At 59.6% G+C, this 17,587-nt stretch overlaps 1 protein-coding gene across 6 annotated transcripts in view; it reads left to right on the plus strand.

Annotated features, from left to right (window-relative positions):
- Positions 1-10,233: 10,233 nt before the first annotated feature.
- The window catches only part of CNPY1 (canopy FGF signaling regulator 1), a 45,297-nt gene continuing 37,943 nt past the window's right edge, over positions 10,234-17,587 (plus strand). For 3 of the 6 annotated variants that reach the window (XM_086685519.1, XM_086685550.1, XM_086685549.1), the window contains exons 1-2: positions 10,234-10,658; positions 15,384-15,496. In XM_086685519.1, coding sequence (XP_086541645.1) covers positions 15,398-15,496 — 99 coding nt within the window. In that variant the 5' untranslated portion in view covers positions 10,234-10,658; positions 15,384-15,397. Of the gene's footprint in view, positions 10,659-15,363; positions 15,497-17,587 lie in introns of those variants that run through there. The other 3 variants (XM_086685548.1, XM_086685538.1, XM_086685528.1) reach the window with 3 other exon arrangements.

Genomic DNA, 17,587 nt, shown 5'->3' on the forward strand with positions numbered 1-17,587 from the left:
CACAGCCGGGCTGTAGGTAAGGACGCCTCTCGTGGCGGGGGGTGGGGGGGGGGTGGGGTGGGGGGGGTGGAGCTCACTCCTTTCTTCCCTGGAACCAGGAAGTCCTTTCTCAGGCGAATCCGTGCACCTGCTCCATTTCCGTGATCCCAGCCAGGTCCCCGGCGTCGTTCGTCACGTAGATGCAGAGGGCCCCACGGTCTGTCTCCACACAGCCCTTTTTCTTGCGTTGAGAGTCGCGTGCACAGCGCCCACTGGGATTCCCAGCCCTCACGGTTCCAGATCGGACCTCCCCGCTCTGCTCCCGCCCACGTCACCTGCTGTCCTGTCTTCTCATTGAACGGCCCCACCTGCCACCCAGCGGTAGGAGCCAAGAACCAGGTGCCACCGCCTGTGACTCCTTCCTCTGCTCCCCTCCCAAGATTCACTCCACGGCCAGGGCCCGATGGCGCTGCTCCAAACGCGTCCGATGCCGGAACCCAGTGAAGCCACCCTCATCTGGCTCCTTGTTGGTCCCTGACCCGCTTTCACTTCCCTCCCTGTCCCTCCAACCCACTCTCCACACAAAGCCAGAGTGACTTGCTTATATTTTAAAGTCTTCGATGGCTCCCTATCGCTCTTAGAATAAAGTCCCGTTGCCTGCCGTGGCCTGTAAGACACTTCATGACCTGGCTCCTTTGCTGTTTGGCCTCCTGTCCCAGCCGGGGCTCGGGGCCAGCCCACGGGGCCTGTGGAGAACGTCCACCTTCACCACTGCTAAGCCTCGTAGCCAACAGCAAGCTATTCGTTCACTTCCATTTACTATGTCTTCGGAGAGTTAAGGGTTTTCGTCGCGGATCCTAAGCACTGGATTCCTAAAGGGTGGGGTCGCTGCCCTAAAACGCTTGTCTTTCTGTTTATTTCTAGCTGGAGTATCTTTTTTGTTATTGCCGGGTTCATGAGTTCTTTTCTTCCTTCGTGCTTTCTCATTAGTTCATATGAGTCCTACTTTCTTGTATAAACTTGTAATCAGCCGCTTTGGTGAATTCTCTGAGCGTCCTGGCACTCCTCTGCGGGCGGGTTCATTTGCATTTTACAGGCGTCATCTGTGAGTAATTGTCAATGTGCTTCCGTCCTGCCAATGGTTCACACTTTCTAGATCATTCTACTTCTCCAGATGGACCTTCTCCCACTCTGACTGGGGTCCCAGCCCTTCACGCCCTCATCTACCCCCTTCTGTGGGTCTCCAGACTCACCCGCAGACACCCCCCTGCCACGCGCTGGCCCCAATGTCTTCCACGCTTCTGGCCCCATGACGTCCCGTGGCGAACCCCTTCCCACCCCGTCCTGCCCGCAGAGCGCGCGTGATGGGTCTTTAGGGCCCTAACCCTCCCGCAGACGTTGGTGTTCTTGTCATCCTGGACCAGTTCCCCTTTCTCCCCGAAAGCTGGGAAACGCGTAGCGGGACCCAGTTGGAGCGCTCCTCAAAGCAGCCTCCTTCCAGTGGGTGTGTTGGCTGCTGCCAGGGGGCCTGCCCTCGGGGACCAGAGCCCCACAAACGGCTGGCTTTCCAGTGGCGCCCATCCCTGAGGCTCCCACTGGGCTGCCGCCACAGGAGGCATTTCTGCCCCTACTTTCTTTGTTCGACTCATTTGGAGGAGAGACGAAGAGCGAGTGAGTGGTAAGAACCCTACTGGGTGTGAGCGCAGAGGCACAACAAAGACCCTGCTCCTCCTGCCCTACCCCTACTAACCTGTGCCAGCCGGCGCGTTTCCTGACGAACCACCTGCATTGTCACCCCACTGTTCTCAGGACACCCGTTGACAGTCTCCTCTTTCCCTCTTCTCCCGGGCAGCAGATTTTTATCTCTCTCCGCCCCTCCTTCCCCGCAGCTCTGCAGAGGGCAGTCCTCGGTCTCTACAATTGTCAGCAGACCTTCAGGCCCGCGTGTCAGCCGTCAGCGTGATGGCCTGCGCGGGCTATTGATTTAATGACAACTATCAGCGCTCGGAATTGATCTAATGTTTTCATTACACTAAAAATGCTTTAACAAGTTCATTCAGTATCGGGAGATGGTAAAGATCTTCTCGGGCCTGGCTGTGTCCCTGAAGAAAGGTGAGTCGTAGGCGACCTTCTGGGACCGGAGCCGCCCCCCCCGTGCGGTGACACACAGCTGCACGCTGTACAGCCGCCTTCCCGAAAGTGACCGGAGCCCTCGCCGTCTCCGTCAGGACTCCACGTAGAAATACTCAGTGCGGCTGCTGGGACAGAGGGTCCTGGGCTCCCCATGGTCCCTGTCCTGGGGGCCCCGCCTCTTCCTCCCCCACCACCCGCCCCCCCCAAGCAGGTGCCCCATACAGTCACTGCCCTCGAAAAAGCTCAGCTTCCTCCTCCGTCTTGCTGTCCGGTCTGGACGTTCTGCACGTGGGGACTTCAGCGTTTCCTGCCTGGTTTCCTCCTCCTTCCCACCCAGCTTTGCCACTGTGTGTGGCCGTCAGTCTGAGCCCCGACTGCTTCCGAGCCACCGGACTCTGTGCCCCAGGGCCCCATAGAGAACTGTGTGTGCAAGCACGTGTTCATAGGGCGGCCTCAGGGGGCCGGCACCCTGAGTGCTGGGGGAAACCATCCCTCGCACCGCCAGGCCTCACCTGTGCCAGGCTGGCACCCCTGGCCGCGGGGTCCCCAACTGGCTCTCAGGTCTGACTGCTGTGCACGGCCCAGAGCCGTGGCTCCCGCCTCACCTGGCCTCGGTGCCCTTCTCCCAGGCCCAGGTCCCCAGCCTGGCCTAGCACAGAGGGCTGGCTCTCCACTCAGACCCCCTGCTCGGAGCTGGTGGTCAGCTGTTGGTCACGGAGTCCCCATGACGGGACCGGCTGTATCGTTGGAGAGGCCCAGCGCGCAATGGAGATGCAGGGTTTGTTCACAAATCGGTAAGAGCTCCCAGACGGCAACAGCAGACCGCTCCCGGGCCGCACCTGCCCCCGAGGCCCCACCAGCCTGTGTCCCAGGAACCACGGTCGTAGCCGCCTCAGGGGACGGGTGTCCTGGCCAGGAGCCATAGTAGCAAGCGACTTCCTTATGCACAGGGCCGGTGGGGCCCCTGGTTCTGCCCAGTGGGGTCTGCTTCCCTGGGGGTCCCTTCAGTTGGGCAGGCCGGCGACCAGACCCACAGATCCACCTGCCAGCTCCGAATCTCACGGGGTCTGAGGTAGGTGAGACCCGCGCATCTCAGGCGGTCACCAACGACCCCTGAGCCCCACAAGCACGTCGCGCGGCCACCCCCAGGGTTGTGGGCGCTCAGAGCTGGGCAGGTCCTGGCCAGGACGCAGGCCGGGGCCCCAAACGACACCGGCGCCCACGCTCACAGTCCGCGGGCCAGGACGAGAGGTTCGCCGCCACCCAGAGCAGGGAATGAGGGAGCACTGCCTCCCCAGGGGCCAGGAGACGAGGCGGCTCGGGTCCCAGCACCCTCCCCAGACGCCAGCCAGCGGGAGCCAGCGCAGGACATCAACATAGATCCGCCCCTTTAGGTACAGGAAAATGCAAGCATTTGGGGGTCTTTCTAAACACCCGTCTTCCCTGGGCTGCTCCATAGTCTCCTAGACCTGGGAAGCAAATCACAAAAACCCCAGCACCAGCCTCCAAGGTCTCGGCTCTTCCTTGACTTGGACACACATTTCAACAGAGAGGTTTTGTGACTGATGAAATGTCGGACCTTCCGGGGCACAGATGAGACCCTGAACCGTATAAACCGATCCGCGTTCGTAACCCGATCTCCCACTCCTCGCCCCGCTCACACGCGGGTGTCCCTCAGCGGTTGCTGCCTAATCGCGAGTCTAATGGCACGGGGCCCAGCAGGCGGCTGCAAGGGGCAGGGTGGGTCCACGTATACGCCGGACGTGGCCCCTTCTCCTCTGACCCACCGGCCGCCTGGGGCCCGTTCTTCTCCCGCAAGGGTCACGGGGCAAGTGGAGGTAAATGATGCCTCGGGGGCGCAGGCTCAGAGCCGAAGGCTGTCGCGCCTACCACAGTCCATTGGCACGTCAGATGTCTGGGCCAGCGGCGAGGCGTGGGCCAGGACACTGCAAATGTACGCAGCAAATGACACGGACAGAGGGCTGAACGAATGGGGACGATAACCCAGCATGCTACGTGACTCGCCTCCTTCTCTTCAAATACCCTTCACGGTTGACGCCAGGATCCCTCCTCGCCTGATGCTAACCTTCAGGCTTCCCTTTCGCCGACAGTTAAACCAGGGCTTCGCCATGTTGTCCCTGTTGCAGGGCCGCCCCTTCCTCACCCCCCTCTAAGGAAGAGCACATACTGGGTTCTGTTTACTTTTCACACCCCTTAGTTCCGGCAGGGGCTAGTCTCGTGTTCTGAGAATCCACACGGTGGGTACTCAAAGAGCAGCGTGCATTAGTGTGGCGGCCGTGATTTGTGAGCCTTTCTCTGAGTCCTTGGCACCTGATCGATCGATGGATTGATTTATCTATTTTTAAATCTTTATTTATTTTTGAGAGAGAGACAGAGACAGAGCAGGGGAGGGGCAGAGAGAGAGGGAGACACAGAATCCGAAGCGGGCTCCAGGCTCCGAGCTGTCGGCACAGAGCCCGACGCGGGGCTCCGACCCACGAACCGTGAGATCGTGACCCTGAGCCAAAGTCAGACTATTCACCGACTGAGCCGCCCAGGCGCCCCTCGGCACTTGATTTAAAAATGTAAACCTGCTTTTACCCGGGTTTGCCTGTGGAATACACAAGAGACAAAAGCTGCCTGCTTTTAAAGTAGCTTTTTCCCTCCGATTTGAATCCTCACTTAAAAGGCATAACGATGGCGTTTTAAGAGCGGAGATATATGGGGCGCCTGGGTAGCTCAGTTGGTTGAGTGACCGACTTCGGCTCAGGTCATAATCTCACGGTCCGTGAGTTTGAGCCCCGCGTCGGGCTCTGTGCTGCCAGCTCGGAGCCTGGAGCCTGCTTCTGATTCTGTGTCTCCCTCTCTCTCTGTCCCTACCCAACGCATGCTCTGTCTCTGTCTCAGAAAATAAACATTAAAAAAAAAAAAAAAAAATTAAAAAAAAATAAAAAATAAAAAAAATAAAAAAATAAAAAAAAATAAAAAAAAAAAAAAGAGCGGAGATATAATAATGGTTATTCACCCTGGTTGAAAAAAGAAACCTGCATGATGTTTGCTTTGTTTCATGTTCATAAAGGGTTGGTAGCAGTGGGGGGGGGGGGGAGTTCCCTAAGGTTCTCGACCTACAGAGAATGTCTCATGAGGGGCTGGTTTGGGGAGTTAAGCCGAAATGCTTGGTGCAATGGCTTGCCCGCCCCCACCATCCCTCACTGTAAACCTTCGTCCTCCTTCCCTCTGCCCTCGGTTACCTGAGTGGACCGAGTTTTTGGTATCAGTGGAGGGTGGCTTTGGGCTGTGGGCCGTCGCAGGAGTTGGCTTGTCGTGCGGTTTGGGGGCAGACACGTCTTCAGCCAGCCTCTGTGGCCGTGGCCCCGTGGATCCCGGACGTCTTCAGCGACGCTCACGCAACGGCCGGCCGGGAGGGTGAGTGGTTTGGCCGAACGGGCACCAGACGCCGGCTCGGGGCCCGGCCCCCAGGGCACCTTAAAATGCCGGCATCGCCACCAAAGCGGGGCTTAGGAAGCAGTGGTTCCGTGGACCTCCTCCCTCTGCCCTCTACAGGCGGGTCTGTGCCCACGCGGGGAAATCAAGCCTGAGCCTTCGAAGAGCCGTGCACGTCACTCTCTGGAAATGCCAGCTCTGCAGCGGCCAGGTTCCTCGCCCCAAGTGGGACCGCCGAGTGGGATTCGCTGACGAGTGCTCCCTGGCTTTCTCCGTGGAGCCAGAGCCCCCCCCCCCCCCCCCCCCCGCGGGCAGGAGAGCCGTGGCCTTTTTAGAACCTACGGGGGCATGTTTTGACACTTTATTGGGAAATGGCTTTCTTCCTGGGAAGGGCAGGCGTCTTTAGACGGAGGCGTGTAGGTAAGACTCCTGGCAGGACCGGAGGGGCCCCTGGTTACGGTGGGTCGCGTTGACCCGAGTGCTGGGGCTCGCCGTGACGAGATGAAGTCAGCCTGGGTGATCTCTTCCTCGGCTTGTTAGAACTCACGGCGAGCCCTGCCTTTCGGCTTCTTTCCACACCAGGCCTTTTCCGGTGGAAACGGTGGGCCTCGCGACGGGCTTTCCAGAGCCCTCGGGAGATGGTGTGGCCAAACGCGGGCTCGCTGTTGGCCTTGGAAGGCGCCCCGCCTGCCGGCTGCCCCCCAACCCCAGGCGCGTTAGTGCCTCTCTGCCCAGAAGGCGTTTGGGTAAAGTGGCCGTGAGCTCCAGAGACGTACCTGGTGTTGAATCTTGGCTCTTCAGGAGCCAAGGCAATTTCCAGTTTCCCCGTCAGCAAAATGGGATGACAACGACATTGCTCCGTGGGGGTCAGTGTCACGGCCTGTGAAGTGAGCAGCACGGCGTTGAGGCCGGAAGCGCCCCACGGACGAAAGCCCGGCCCCCCCCCGTGGATGGGTCCAGATCCGTGGCTCCAGGACCACGGTCCCCGGTGATCCTTCGTTCACGTGTGCTGGGTTTTAACTGACAGCGACCCAAAGGACGGGAGCCCCGCTCAGCGAGCTGAGCCGCATCACAATGGCCTGTTTTAAGCTTCTTCCAGACTCTTCTTAACATTGCCAAGTCTCACAGAAGGAAGTCAATGCTCCAGAGGTGTCCGGTGGAAGATTTCGAAGAGCCATCCGGTGAGAATCAGCTGAATCAAAGAAAGCGATTTTCAAGTGAGCCTCCGGTGCTGTTCTGGTTGGTTGGATCCCTGGTTTCTGAAGGCCGACGGGATACCGGTGTGCTGCTACTTCCAGAAATCTCTCGGCTGTGTGTTTGCCCACGTTCCTCCCAGGGTAAACAGCATTTGATGCTCTTAATTAGCTCTTCCCTTGGTGACTAAAGGCCATTATCCCGAACATCAAGGATGACTGAGTAAGAGTGTAGGTAAATAGAATTACAGCGCAACTAGAATATTCCCTGGAAAACAAACACCAGCAGTAACGAAGTCTAATATCGCTTCTTTCTCTTAAAATCATACAGATGGAAAACGCCTGTGGGGTGGGTTCTGAGTAAAATATTGTAAGATTTGCCTTTTTTTTTTTTTTTTTTTTTTTGCCATTGATCTCTCTTTGCCTCACGTCCGGAGCCTCCTAAAGTTGTTAGCATGAGTTCTCCTTCTCACAGTGACGCCGATTTTAGGCCTGGAAAATATAATTTGGGTTAAAACTCGATGGGGAGTCGCTCACGCGGATGGGTTGCCGTGGAGATGTGCTGGCGAGGGGAGCCTGATGGCCGGCGGTATTTGCATGAGCCTCCGGGCTGGGCTTTGTCTCCCAGCCAGCTGGTGGGCCTCCTTCTCCCCTCACCCCTCCCCACCTGCTGCCTCCCTGAATCCCTGCCCGGTACTGACACCAGCCTGGAGTAGGAGGGCGTTTCCGGCAGGGGTGAGTGGGGTGGGGGTGGGGGGGGCCTCTGGGCGGGGCATGTCCTCGCTAACAGAACCCCGATTTTGTGCAGCAACAGAGCGGCTCAGTCCTTGCTGGGACAGCGTCTCGCGGCCACGCAGGGGAAGCCAGAGCCTGGCGAAGAACCAGACCCGGAGACGGATGACCTTCGAGGTGCTGAGCTAACCGGTGCTGAAGCCGCTGCCCCGTGGCCGTCCTGGTCGTGGTAGCAAACCTCCCGCCTTATTGCCGAGCTGTGCGCCCCCCTAATTCGTCGGCTGCGGCCCTACGCCCCTTGTGCCTCGGAAGGAATCCCTGGAGACAAGGTCTTTAAAGAGGTCTTTAGGGACCATAACCCGAGTGAGGGTTAGGCTTGTGATTAACGACCAGTGAATTGTAATTGGTAACTCACGGTCCAGTGTGGCTGGTCTTGTAAGAAGAGGGGCTTTAGACACAGACGTGGGCCCGCACAGAGGAAGGACCACGAGGGGCCACGGACGGGCCACGGAGAGATACCCGGCCCGGCTAGTAGCTATTTGTGGACTTGTGGCCTCTGGAACCGTGAGAGAGGACTGTCTGCTGTGGGAGCCCCGTCCGTGGTCGTTACGGCCACCCTAGGAGACAGGACAGGCGTGAGAAGCAAGCCGGCGACATTCGCCCTAAGTCGAAGTGGCTTCACCCACGAGGAGAAAGTTGAGCGAGCCCGGGAGTAGAGCGGCTCGTGGCGGTCTCCACACGTCGGTAGACAGCCAGGCTCTCCACCTTCCTGCTGGCCCCCTTCCTGCTGCACGGCCCACACTGCCTCCTGTGCAGCGGCACGGACGGGGCCCCTACGTGCCTGCGCTTTGTGAAAGAGAGGAAAGTCTTCTCCCCGTGTCTCGGCCAGAGCTCCTCCACGTGTGCAATCCCAGACCAGCAACTGGCAACACGCGTGGAATTACTGCAGTTGACTCAGGAGGGAGTCAGTTTTCTGACACAGGTGGCTGCCGGTAACCAAACAGGAATGCTGTGTCACCACCACAGAAGAAAGTAGAACGGAAATCCCACCGATGCTACCTCCTACAGACCTCTCGCAGTCGTCCACCTCTCAGCATCTCCTCTGTGCTTACTGTGATTCCAGCCACAGTCATCCCTTGCTGGGACTGGTGCAGTAGCCTATCAGCTGGCTTACCTGCACCCACCCTGGTCCCTTCTGCCTCTTCTAACAACAGGCTGAATCGTTTCCGGAAGACACAAATCACATCAAGCCACACCTTACGATACCGCAGGGGTTCCACGTGGCTGAGGAGAAAGACATACTTCCTCACCTCTGCCCGCAAGGGTCTGCCTGGTCCCTGCCCACCCCGGCAGCCTCATCAGGCGCCGTCGTCCTCTGAAACACTCGGACTCAGGCCTCGGGCCACCGTTTTTGATCGTTCTTCAAATTCACCTTACGCTCTTCCACTGCGGTGCTGTGGTGTAGACACCCCCTCTCCCGAGGACCAGCTCCCTCCACTCTTCGCCGGGCAGGTGTATCCTCACCCCGCAGGCCTTCCCGCTCCCTCTGTCAGGGACGCCTCCCATCCTCCCCGACGGGGGCCGCTGCACCATGTCACCGCCCCACACCGGAGGCCTGGACGTGACCCGACTCTTCCCACAGGCACGAGTGGCTCCCTGCCTTCGGCTGGCCTCACGCGCGGTCCCCCTCCCGCGGCGGCTCCCCCCCGGGGGCCAGGATGGCTCCCTCACCGTCTGGGGTGGGGCCCGTGCTTCGATTCCATTCCCGGGAGGCCTCTCCTTGTTCCCAGACCGCAAAAGTGAAAACTGCGAGGCCCCCGGAACTTCTACGGAAGCTCCACCTTGTGCGGGTCCCCCCAACTCGGGGCAGAATGTGGTGGGCGTGTCCTCTTCTCCCGCCCCCTCCCCGCCGGTCTCGGGGCACGGCTGTGCTCCTGTCTCCCGGACCCCGTCGTGGGGACCCTGGCCGTGGCCGTGGCAGGGACGTGGCTCTTCCCCCTTCTGTGTCCTCCCCCGTCCTCCCTCCTCCCCCCGCCCCCCCCCCCCGCACCCTGGCCCAGCGCCTGGAAGAGAGTCAGGACACAAGTGTTTTGTTGAGCGATGGCTCCGGGTTAACTGGAAAAGGCAGCTGTGTTGCAAAGGAAGATAATTTTTGAGCCCACGTGATGCATCTTTTAGACACTTGGAGCACCTGATGTGCACAGATAGGAGAGCGGAGAAAATCACGGTACATCTACTTGATGGGGTACGAAGCAAACATTTAAAAAGTCATCGCAACGCAGCAAGTGGAAATAATGTTTAAGACATAATATTGAACGAGAAGCAATGAGAAAAAGAGAACATCTTCTTATGATAATGTGTCCCCACCGCCCAAACACATCCCCCCCGGCTCCCCTCCTCCTAGAGGTGGACGCTGAGCCACCTCGGGACAGGCCCCTCTTGGTCCAAGCTTGGCCCGTCCCTGTGCGTCCTCGGGGCGTCTCTCTGAGGCCCAAACTCAGCACGTCCTGGTTTGTTCAGGCCTCGTCCCAGCTTCTGGTGGTGGCTGGGGACTGTTGGCTCACAGACCCTGCGTCTGTCCTCACAGGTGCCCTCCCCATGTCTGTCTCTGCGTCTCTCCTCTTATAAAGACACCAGTCACATTGGGTTAAGCCCCATCTTTTCTTATTAAGAAAATTTTTAATGTTTATTCATTTTTGAGAGACAGAGAGAGACAGAGCATGAGCAGAGGAGGGGCAGAGAGAAAGGGAGTCACAGGATCCGAAGCAGGCTCCAGGCTCCGAGCTGTCAGCACAGAGCCGGATGTGGGTTTCAAACTCATGAACTGGGAGATCATGACCTGAGCTGAGGTCTGACGCCTAACTGACTGAGCCACGCAGGCGCCCCGGATTAAGGCCCCACCGTGACGTGATCGTCCGCAGAGACCCTATCTCGAGTTCCGTCACGTTCACAGATCCCGGGTGTCGGCTGTGGACCGTCCCCCTTGGAGCCACGATCGCACCGCACGGTGAGGAGCAGGGGAGGAGGACCCAGGAAGGAGGCGTGTGGCCGGGCCCCGGGTCGCTGTTTCTACGTGGGTTTGGCCGGGCTGGTGTCTCCTCTGCTCCCGAGTGGGACTGTCCAACACTCCACCACCCTCTGGAGGTCTTGGGCCCACAGCGCTGCGGACAGACTCAGGTATCAGCCACTCTGCTCGTAGGAGAACGCGTGTTGCTTCGTCGGCGGGGTGGGGGGTGGTGCTCCCTTCTCCCCGACGTGTCCTCCCCGCCGTGGGGAGCAGCGGGCAGGGCTTCGTCTCCCCCTAAAGGTGTCGGGCTCCACTAAGCGGACCCGGGCGCCCCGGGCGGTCTTTGAGTGGCCGTCGTGTGGTCACAGGTGCTTGTCAAAGAGGCAGGCCACACCCCCAGCAGCGACCAAGAGCCTGTGACCGGGGCCTGAGGCTCGGCCCCTTCCCAGGTGGGTCTGGGGTTCCCCGGCACGTGCGGCTGAGGGACGGGCTGCCTGGCCCGGCCTCCCTCACTCGCCCTGCCTGCTCGAGGCGTCTGCACGCGTGTCCACACGTCCCCGGCTCCTTCTCACATCAGTGCTGCTCACGGACCCCCAGTCAAGTGCGGGTTCCTTCCCGGGCCTGGTCTGTGACCTCTCCCTCTCTGCTCCTTCCTGGTACCTTGCGCTTGTCCTTGAAGACAGCAGGTGCCCGAACACCGGTTGATCCACGAGTCTCCAGGGCACGTGCAGAGCAGGGCCGGGCGGAGAGCGGCCGCGATTCCTGATTCGCGGCCCTTGCCTGGTCCCCTGCGTAAACGCCCGCATCCAGGCGGCTCTCCGGCTACCGGTGCCACGTGGCTCACTAACTGCAGGGCTGGGATTCCAGGCGATTCCAGAAGGCTCCGGCACCTGAGCTCCTCCGGGATAGGCTGAATCTGCCGTGACATCCACCGCCACCTCCTTGCCATTGCCAAATCTCACTCCGACAGAGAGAGAGAGAGAGAGAGAGAGGAAGGACAGGAGAAGGGAGGAGGCAGACAGACGGAAGAGGCTGGCGGGCCCAGCGGGGAGGAGGGCTCGCCCTCTGGCAGGCAACGTGACCCGCCAACCCCCCCATGAGGCTCACTCCTGCCGCCTGCTCTAATAAACCCAAAACTCCAGTGACTTAAGTGAAGATTTCAGATTAACATTTAAATTAACACCGGACTGGAAATCTGGAGGCCCAGGTCGCTGATGTGACTCTGTTAACTTGTTCTGTGACCTGGGGCAGAAATCTAAAATGATCTTTTCTCATTGAGCCGCCCCTCCATGGGGAGGCCCCCCCTCCCTCCCAGCCTGTCCTAGAAGCTTAGAACCTTCTGTGTCGGGGGGGGGGGGGGTGGGGTCACCTCTGACCCTGAGATGCTCTGCTCGACCAGTGGGTGTGGCCCCTCCCACTGCACCCCCCACCCCGGGGTCAAGGGGGCAGAGATGCAGGAGACACGGGCCTCCCTGACACCAGGGGCCCGGCCATCAGCTCAGCCCCTCCAGGGGCCGGTCCTCAGGAGACATCCTTTACATGGCTGTCTCGGTGGCCCCGAATCTTGGGGACTGAGTGGACGGGAACAGGTGTTAAAATATGACCGATGGCCCCGGGGGGGGGGGGGCCAGGCATACTCCGTACCTGCCACGTCCAGCCTTGTGGGCTCTCGAGAGCCAAGGCCACCTTTGATCAGGCTGGACTCTGAAACCTGGGCCTGTGACACAGAGCAGAGAGACCTCAAGGATCCCAGGTGGGTCACCAGGTCAGGGTGGGATTCTGGGAATCGGGACTCTTCCAGAGGGTGGGCGAAGGGGCCTTGCAGGTGCCTGACGCCTTATCCCAGGTTGAGGGAATAAGCATACATCGGGCTGGCGTGTGACCACCTTCCCCAATTCCTGCCCAGGAGGCACAGGCTTACGTTCACCTGGGATTTGGCAAACTCAAACTAGTGAGTGAGCACTCTCCCAGGGGATGGGGAGTCGCTGTCCGGGTTGGCGGGGGACCAGCCCCTGTGGCCGCTCACCTGCAGTATCTGTGGGCTGCCTGGCCCAGCTCATCGGGGCCCCCGTGGTGGGAAAGGGAGGGGACGACCCCAGGGCCAAGGGCAAGCGCCAGCTCTCTCTCCAGGAAGGAAGGTCATGGAACACGACTTCTAGAGCCGCCCGGGGCCGTACAGGTGCCGGAAAGGACGCGCGTGTTGTCTGAGGCTCCGCGTTCTTTCTCCGGGTGGGGGGAGACCCGCCGGGGGAGGCAGAAAGCGCTGAGCGGACGGCCTAGGCAGGGACCCACACACCTTCCATGCCCCGCTGGTGACGGCCTTGGGGCTGTTTTGTTGGGGGAAAATTATGCCCGGAGACTGAGACGCTCTTTGCTGGTCATCTATTTAACACAGGTTCATGGCGGGCATTGTAATTTATAATAATACTCTTTCACAAGCCAGTAGCAAAGCAGATAATGTCTCCTAATAAGCCAATGACGAAATAACGCACTCCGAACCAACGATAGATGAATTCCACGATCGTTCCGGGGAAAGCGGGAGGAAGGCCGTCAAGTCCAGGTTCAGCCGAGGTGCACTTTGCTGCCGGTTGTTTCTGGGGAGTGTGAGTCCTTGCGGCCAAAGCGGGGTGCCAGCCGCCCGCGTAGGTCCCTCGCTGCCGGGGCGTGTAGCTGGGGGGGGGGCGGGCAGGCCGGGCTGTTCCGGAGGGCGTTTCTCCAGGGGCCACAGCACACCGTGCACCAGTACCCACGAGCAGGAGCCCCTCCACGGCCGGGCCGGGCCTCCCTCCCCCCGAGCCCGCTGCACGGTTTGACCCCACCGCCGACCAAGAGCGGCCTGGCCACGTGGGCACAGGTGTCCAGGACCTCCGGAGAGCTGTTCAGATCGGCCAGCAGCAGACTCGCCAGGCCGGACACGCTTCCCGAGTCCTCTCAGATTCTTTGAAGTTTCCAGAGACCGCGTGATGACGGCCCCTCCCTGTGCTCATGTTGACAAGCCCTCCTCAGCCCCTCGGTTTTGAGGACGTCCCCCTGACAGCCTCCCCAGTGTCCGCAACTCCTTTCTTAGATCAAAACAGCCATCAAAACAAGTTATGCAAAACGGGTTCAAGCCACCAACAGTTTGCCCCCTCAAACGAGCTGGCAAAACACTTTGAAATCCCCGCCATGAGACGCGTGTGGTCCCAGGGACCCAGGAGGACTGTTGCGGTCACGGGCTGTGCCCGTGGGAACACAGCTCGGTCCGCACCAGGAGGGCGGCGAGCCCCCGCAGCGTTGGTGTGGGTCACCATCGGGACGGTTTGGCCTTTGTCGTCGTCATCGGGCCGCCTGGGCCCTGGGCCATCCCGGTCCCGTGTGCAATCAGGACGCGGTGCTGGAACCGGGTCGGGTCTACGGTGCCAGAATTCACCTCGTGGGCAGGTAAAGGCAGTGCTGTTCCCACGGGGAGACTCGGAAATACTTGAGTCAGACAGAGGCTGCTTATGCCTCGTCCGAATGGGGGAGCTTTGTCTCCATCACGCCTCCACATCCCTCGGCCACGGCTGGGCGGAGACGGCACGTCCAAAATTGCTTTCTGCTGAGCAAATGAGGCTGGTGTTGGAGGCATCGCTTCATTTACTTGTTACTGGTGAGAATTCTCAGCTGCTGAGGCAGTGCCTGGAAAGAAGGGACCGAACCCGCCATATAGCCCGTTAAGAGGTACGGGTCAGAGGCTCCCTGCGATTTCAAATCCAGCAAAAGTGTGTCATTTGGGAGCAGGGCCCAGTTTGGGGCCAACCTTTCCCGTAAGGCGGAGGCTCCCTGAGTGTAATGAATGCGACCCAGGGAGGCTTGGGGAATCCCTGACAGACTAGGAGCAACTGTGTCTTTTTTTTTTTTTTTTAAACATTTTTTTTTTAAATGTTTTATTTATTTTTGAGACAGAGAGAGACAGAGCATGAACGGGGCGGGGGCAGAGAGAGAGGGAGACACAGAAGCGGAAGCAGGCTCCAGGCTCTGAGCTGTCAGCCCAGAGCCCGACGCGGGGCTCGAACTCACGGACCGCGAGATCGTGACCTGAGCTGAAGTCGGACGCTCAACCGACTGAGCCACTCAGGTGCCCCGGAGCAACTGTGTCTTTATTCCTTAAAAAAGCATATTTTAGGGGCGCCTGAGAGGCTCGATCAGTTGAGCGTCCGACTTCGACTCAGGTCGAGATCTTGCAGTTTGTGGGATTGAGCCCCGCATCGGGCTCTGTGCTGATGGCTCAGAGCCTGGAGCTGCTTCGGATTCTGTCTCTCTCTCTCTGCCCCTCCCCTGCTCCCTCTCTCTCTCTCTCAAGAATAACAAACATTCAACATTTTTAAATATGCTTTCTTATTTTTTCATTAAAATTTTTTATGTTTATATATTCTTGAGAGAGAGAGAGAGAGAGAGAGTGCACACGCGCACACACAAGTGGGGGAGGGGCAGAGAGGGAGGGGGACACAGAATCCGAAGCGGGCTCCAGGCTCCGAGCCATCAGCACAGAGCCCGATGCAGGGCTCCAACCCATGAACTGCGAGATTATGACCTGAACTGAAGCCAGATGCTTAACCGACTGAGCCACCCAGGCGCCCCCAAACATGCATATTTTAAATGAATACGTAAAACATACATGGTTTTAAAAACCACAGAGTACAAAGGGCCATACAAAGAAAATCAGTCTCAGTTGGTTCTGCATTCGGTCTCAGTCTCAGACGGTTCAAACCTGTCTTTGAAAAGCTGCACACCTGTGCTTGTGGATGGAAAGTCGGGGGACGAGAGTCCTTCCCTGTTGACGGGGACGCCCTGGCTGAGGGTCGAGCTAGCGACCGGCTCCGGGCGGCCTTAGTCTGCGCCTTCCGGAGATAACAGACGCTTCGTGTCTTGTCTAGCATGCAGGGCCCTGATGGACGAGGTGGAGTATGACGTCACCAAGGCTCGGCAGAAGACGACCAAGGTGGGCTCCTTCCGAATAAATCCTGACGGGACGCAGGAGAGGAGAAAGGTAGCGGAAAAGAAATTATGTGCCAGTGTATAATTGCGGATATGGGCAATTACCAACCATTTATCCAAACAGCAGTTGGTCTTAATCTTGTAACCTTCCTCTTGTTCAGGGTATCAGCTCTAAATTGCTTCTGAGTCCTGGGGGATCCAAAGTAATCTTTAAGCTTGAAATTGAAGTCTCTCTCCCAGCACCTAAATTTTGTGTCTTGCCAAGTCGGAAGACATTTCGGCACTATTGTTCATCAGGATAAAAATAGCGTTTCCGTGGTTCTTGGGCGAGGCCAGCAGGGGGCCCAGAGCGGCTGGGGGTGGGGGGGCTGCCTCGAGCCCCCCTAACGGGAGCACCCTCCCCCAGACCCCACCCCCCCCCACCCCGAGACCTACAGGTTTCTACCGGGGGGGAATGCGAGACCCGTCTCCAGGACAGACGGGGGCTCTTGTGTGAGGGGACAGGATGCTGTTCCCCCACAGAGACCCTCTAGAGAGAGGCCGGCCCCGAACCCGCGGGTGTGATGGGTGGGTGGGGCTGCCGGGAGCCGGGCTCCTGTCTCCTACCCCGCCCGGCACCGAGGTCCTAACGTTCCCAGCACGCCAGCCGACAGTGATGTCATCCTAAGCGAGACACAAGTGAAGCTGTTCCCTGACGTGGCCTAAGTCGCTCAGAGCTGAGGGGAGGCCGCTTTGGGGCTTCTCGCCGCTTGGCCAGTGCACTGCACTCTGTCTTAGAACAAATCATCGAGGTGGGCTGTTTGCTGTTTCCACCTCTTTCTGGGGTTTTGTGCCCATCAAAGAGGGAGGAGGGCGGGGCCGGGTCCAGCCGAGGACTTCACGGGGGGCTGCGCTGTGTGAACACGACAGCCTTTACGGGGGCCGAAGCGTGATGTTCACCTCCGTCAGGAGCCCGCGTGCCTGCTGGCGAAGGGAGCGGGCGGCTCCGGTGCGCCGCATCTTGAGGCCGCAGACAGGGACGGGCCCTGAGGTCTCGCTGTTCGCGTCATGCCACCGGAAGGACCGTGCTTACCCGCATCACGGGCACATCCGTGCGGCTCCTTTGCCGGCGGTGGTCGCCGCATATCCCCAGGTTCCCCCGGCCCCACGCGGTCACGGCAGCCTGTAGAGGAGCGGCCCTGGGCCCCTGGCACCAGCTGGAGCGGGGTCCCACAGCCAGGCAGGGCCGGGCACGGACCAACACGGTCAAAAATAACCGGGTGCTAGTATCATACAAGGTTACAATGCGGGTTACCTGTCGGGCGCCTGCCCAGGACGAAGGAAGACCTCTCTCTCACAGGGTAACAGGCCAAAGGTTACAGGAGACACCAGAGGGTCGCGGAAGGAGGGAATGAGGCAGGCGCGCAGAGCCTGGGGTCCCGTGGTGGATGGAGGGCCGCACGGGGGCTCGCCGGGGCACCCGCGGGCCCTCCCGCCTCCTGGCTCTCACCCAGGCCTGGCTTAGAGGCCCTGGGCCCTCTGGACAGGGGCCCGCGTTTACCTGGAGAAAATGGGCCTCCTCTCCCCTCCTCCTCTTGCCACAGGACATCCCACTTTGAGTCCGTCGACTTGAAATAACTTTTTCGACGTTTGCCACAAACCGTCGGTCCGCAGAGCGATTTGAAAGCCATCGTCCTGCGCATCCATAACCTCAGAGTCCCGGCTACGAGCAGCGGGTGAGCCCTGGGTCTCAGGCTGGAGCAGGGCTCCCCCGCGGGCATGTGGGCCGGTCTGTGGGGTGGCCAGAAGGCTGCTCTTTAAAGCCCCTGCGTTTTGGAACCGTGTGGTTTTCAGCTCTGGGGTGCGGGTCGGTTTTCCCACCTCTGGCCAGCTCGCAGCAGAATAACCCCAAAGCCCTCATCGTTTCGGGAGCCCTGCCACCTTCCCCAGGAAGCTACCGGGGCCTGCGAAAACTCTCCCCTGCGGTGATCCAAAACCCCGTGGCGCTGTTTTCTTGGGCCGGCCGGCTGCTCGCCACACTGGAAATGCAGGGGGGCATCACGGCAGGAAGTCAGGCCCTTCCAATGCCCGTCTTGGACGGGGGGCCAGGCGGCTCTTGCCTGGTGTGGATCCAGAGGCATTTCTCTGCCCTTCTGCCGCGAGC

Source organism: Puma concolor, chromosome A2 (genome assembly GCF_028749965.1).
Source record: "Puma concolor isolate L17-30 chromosome A2, mPumCon1.1.hap2, whole genome shotgun sequence".
Lineage (NCBI taxonomy): Eukaryota > Metazoa > Chordata > Mammalia > Carnivora > Felidae > Puma > Puma concolor.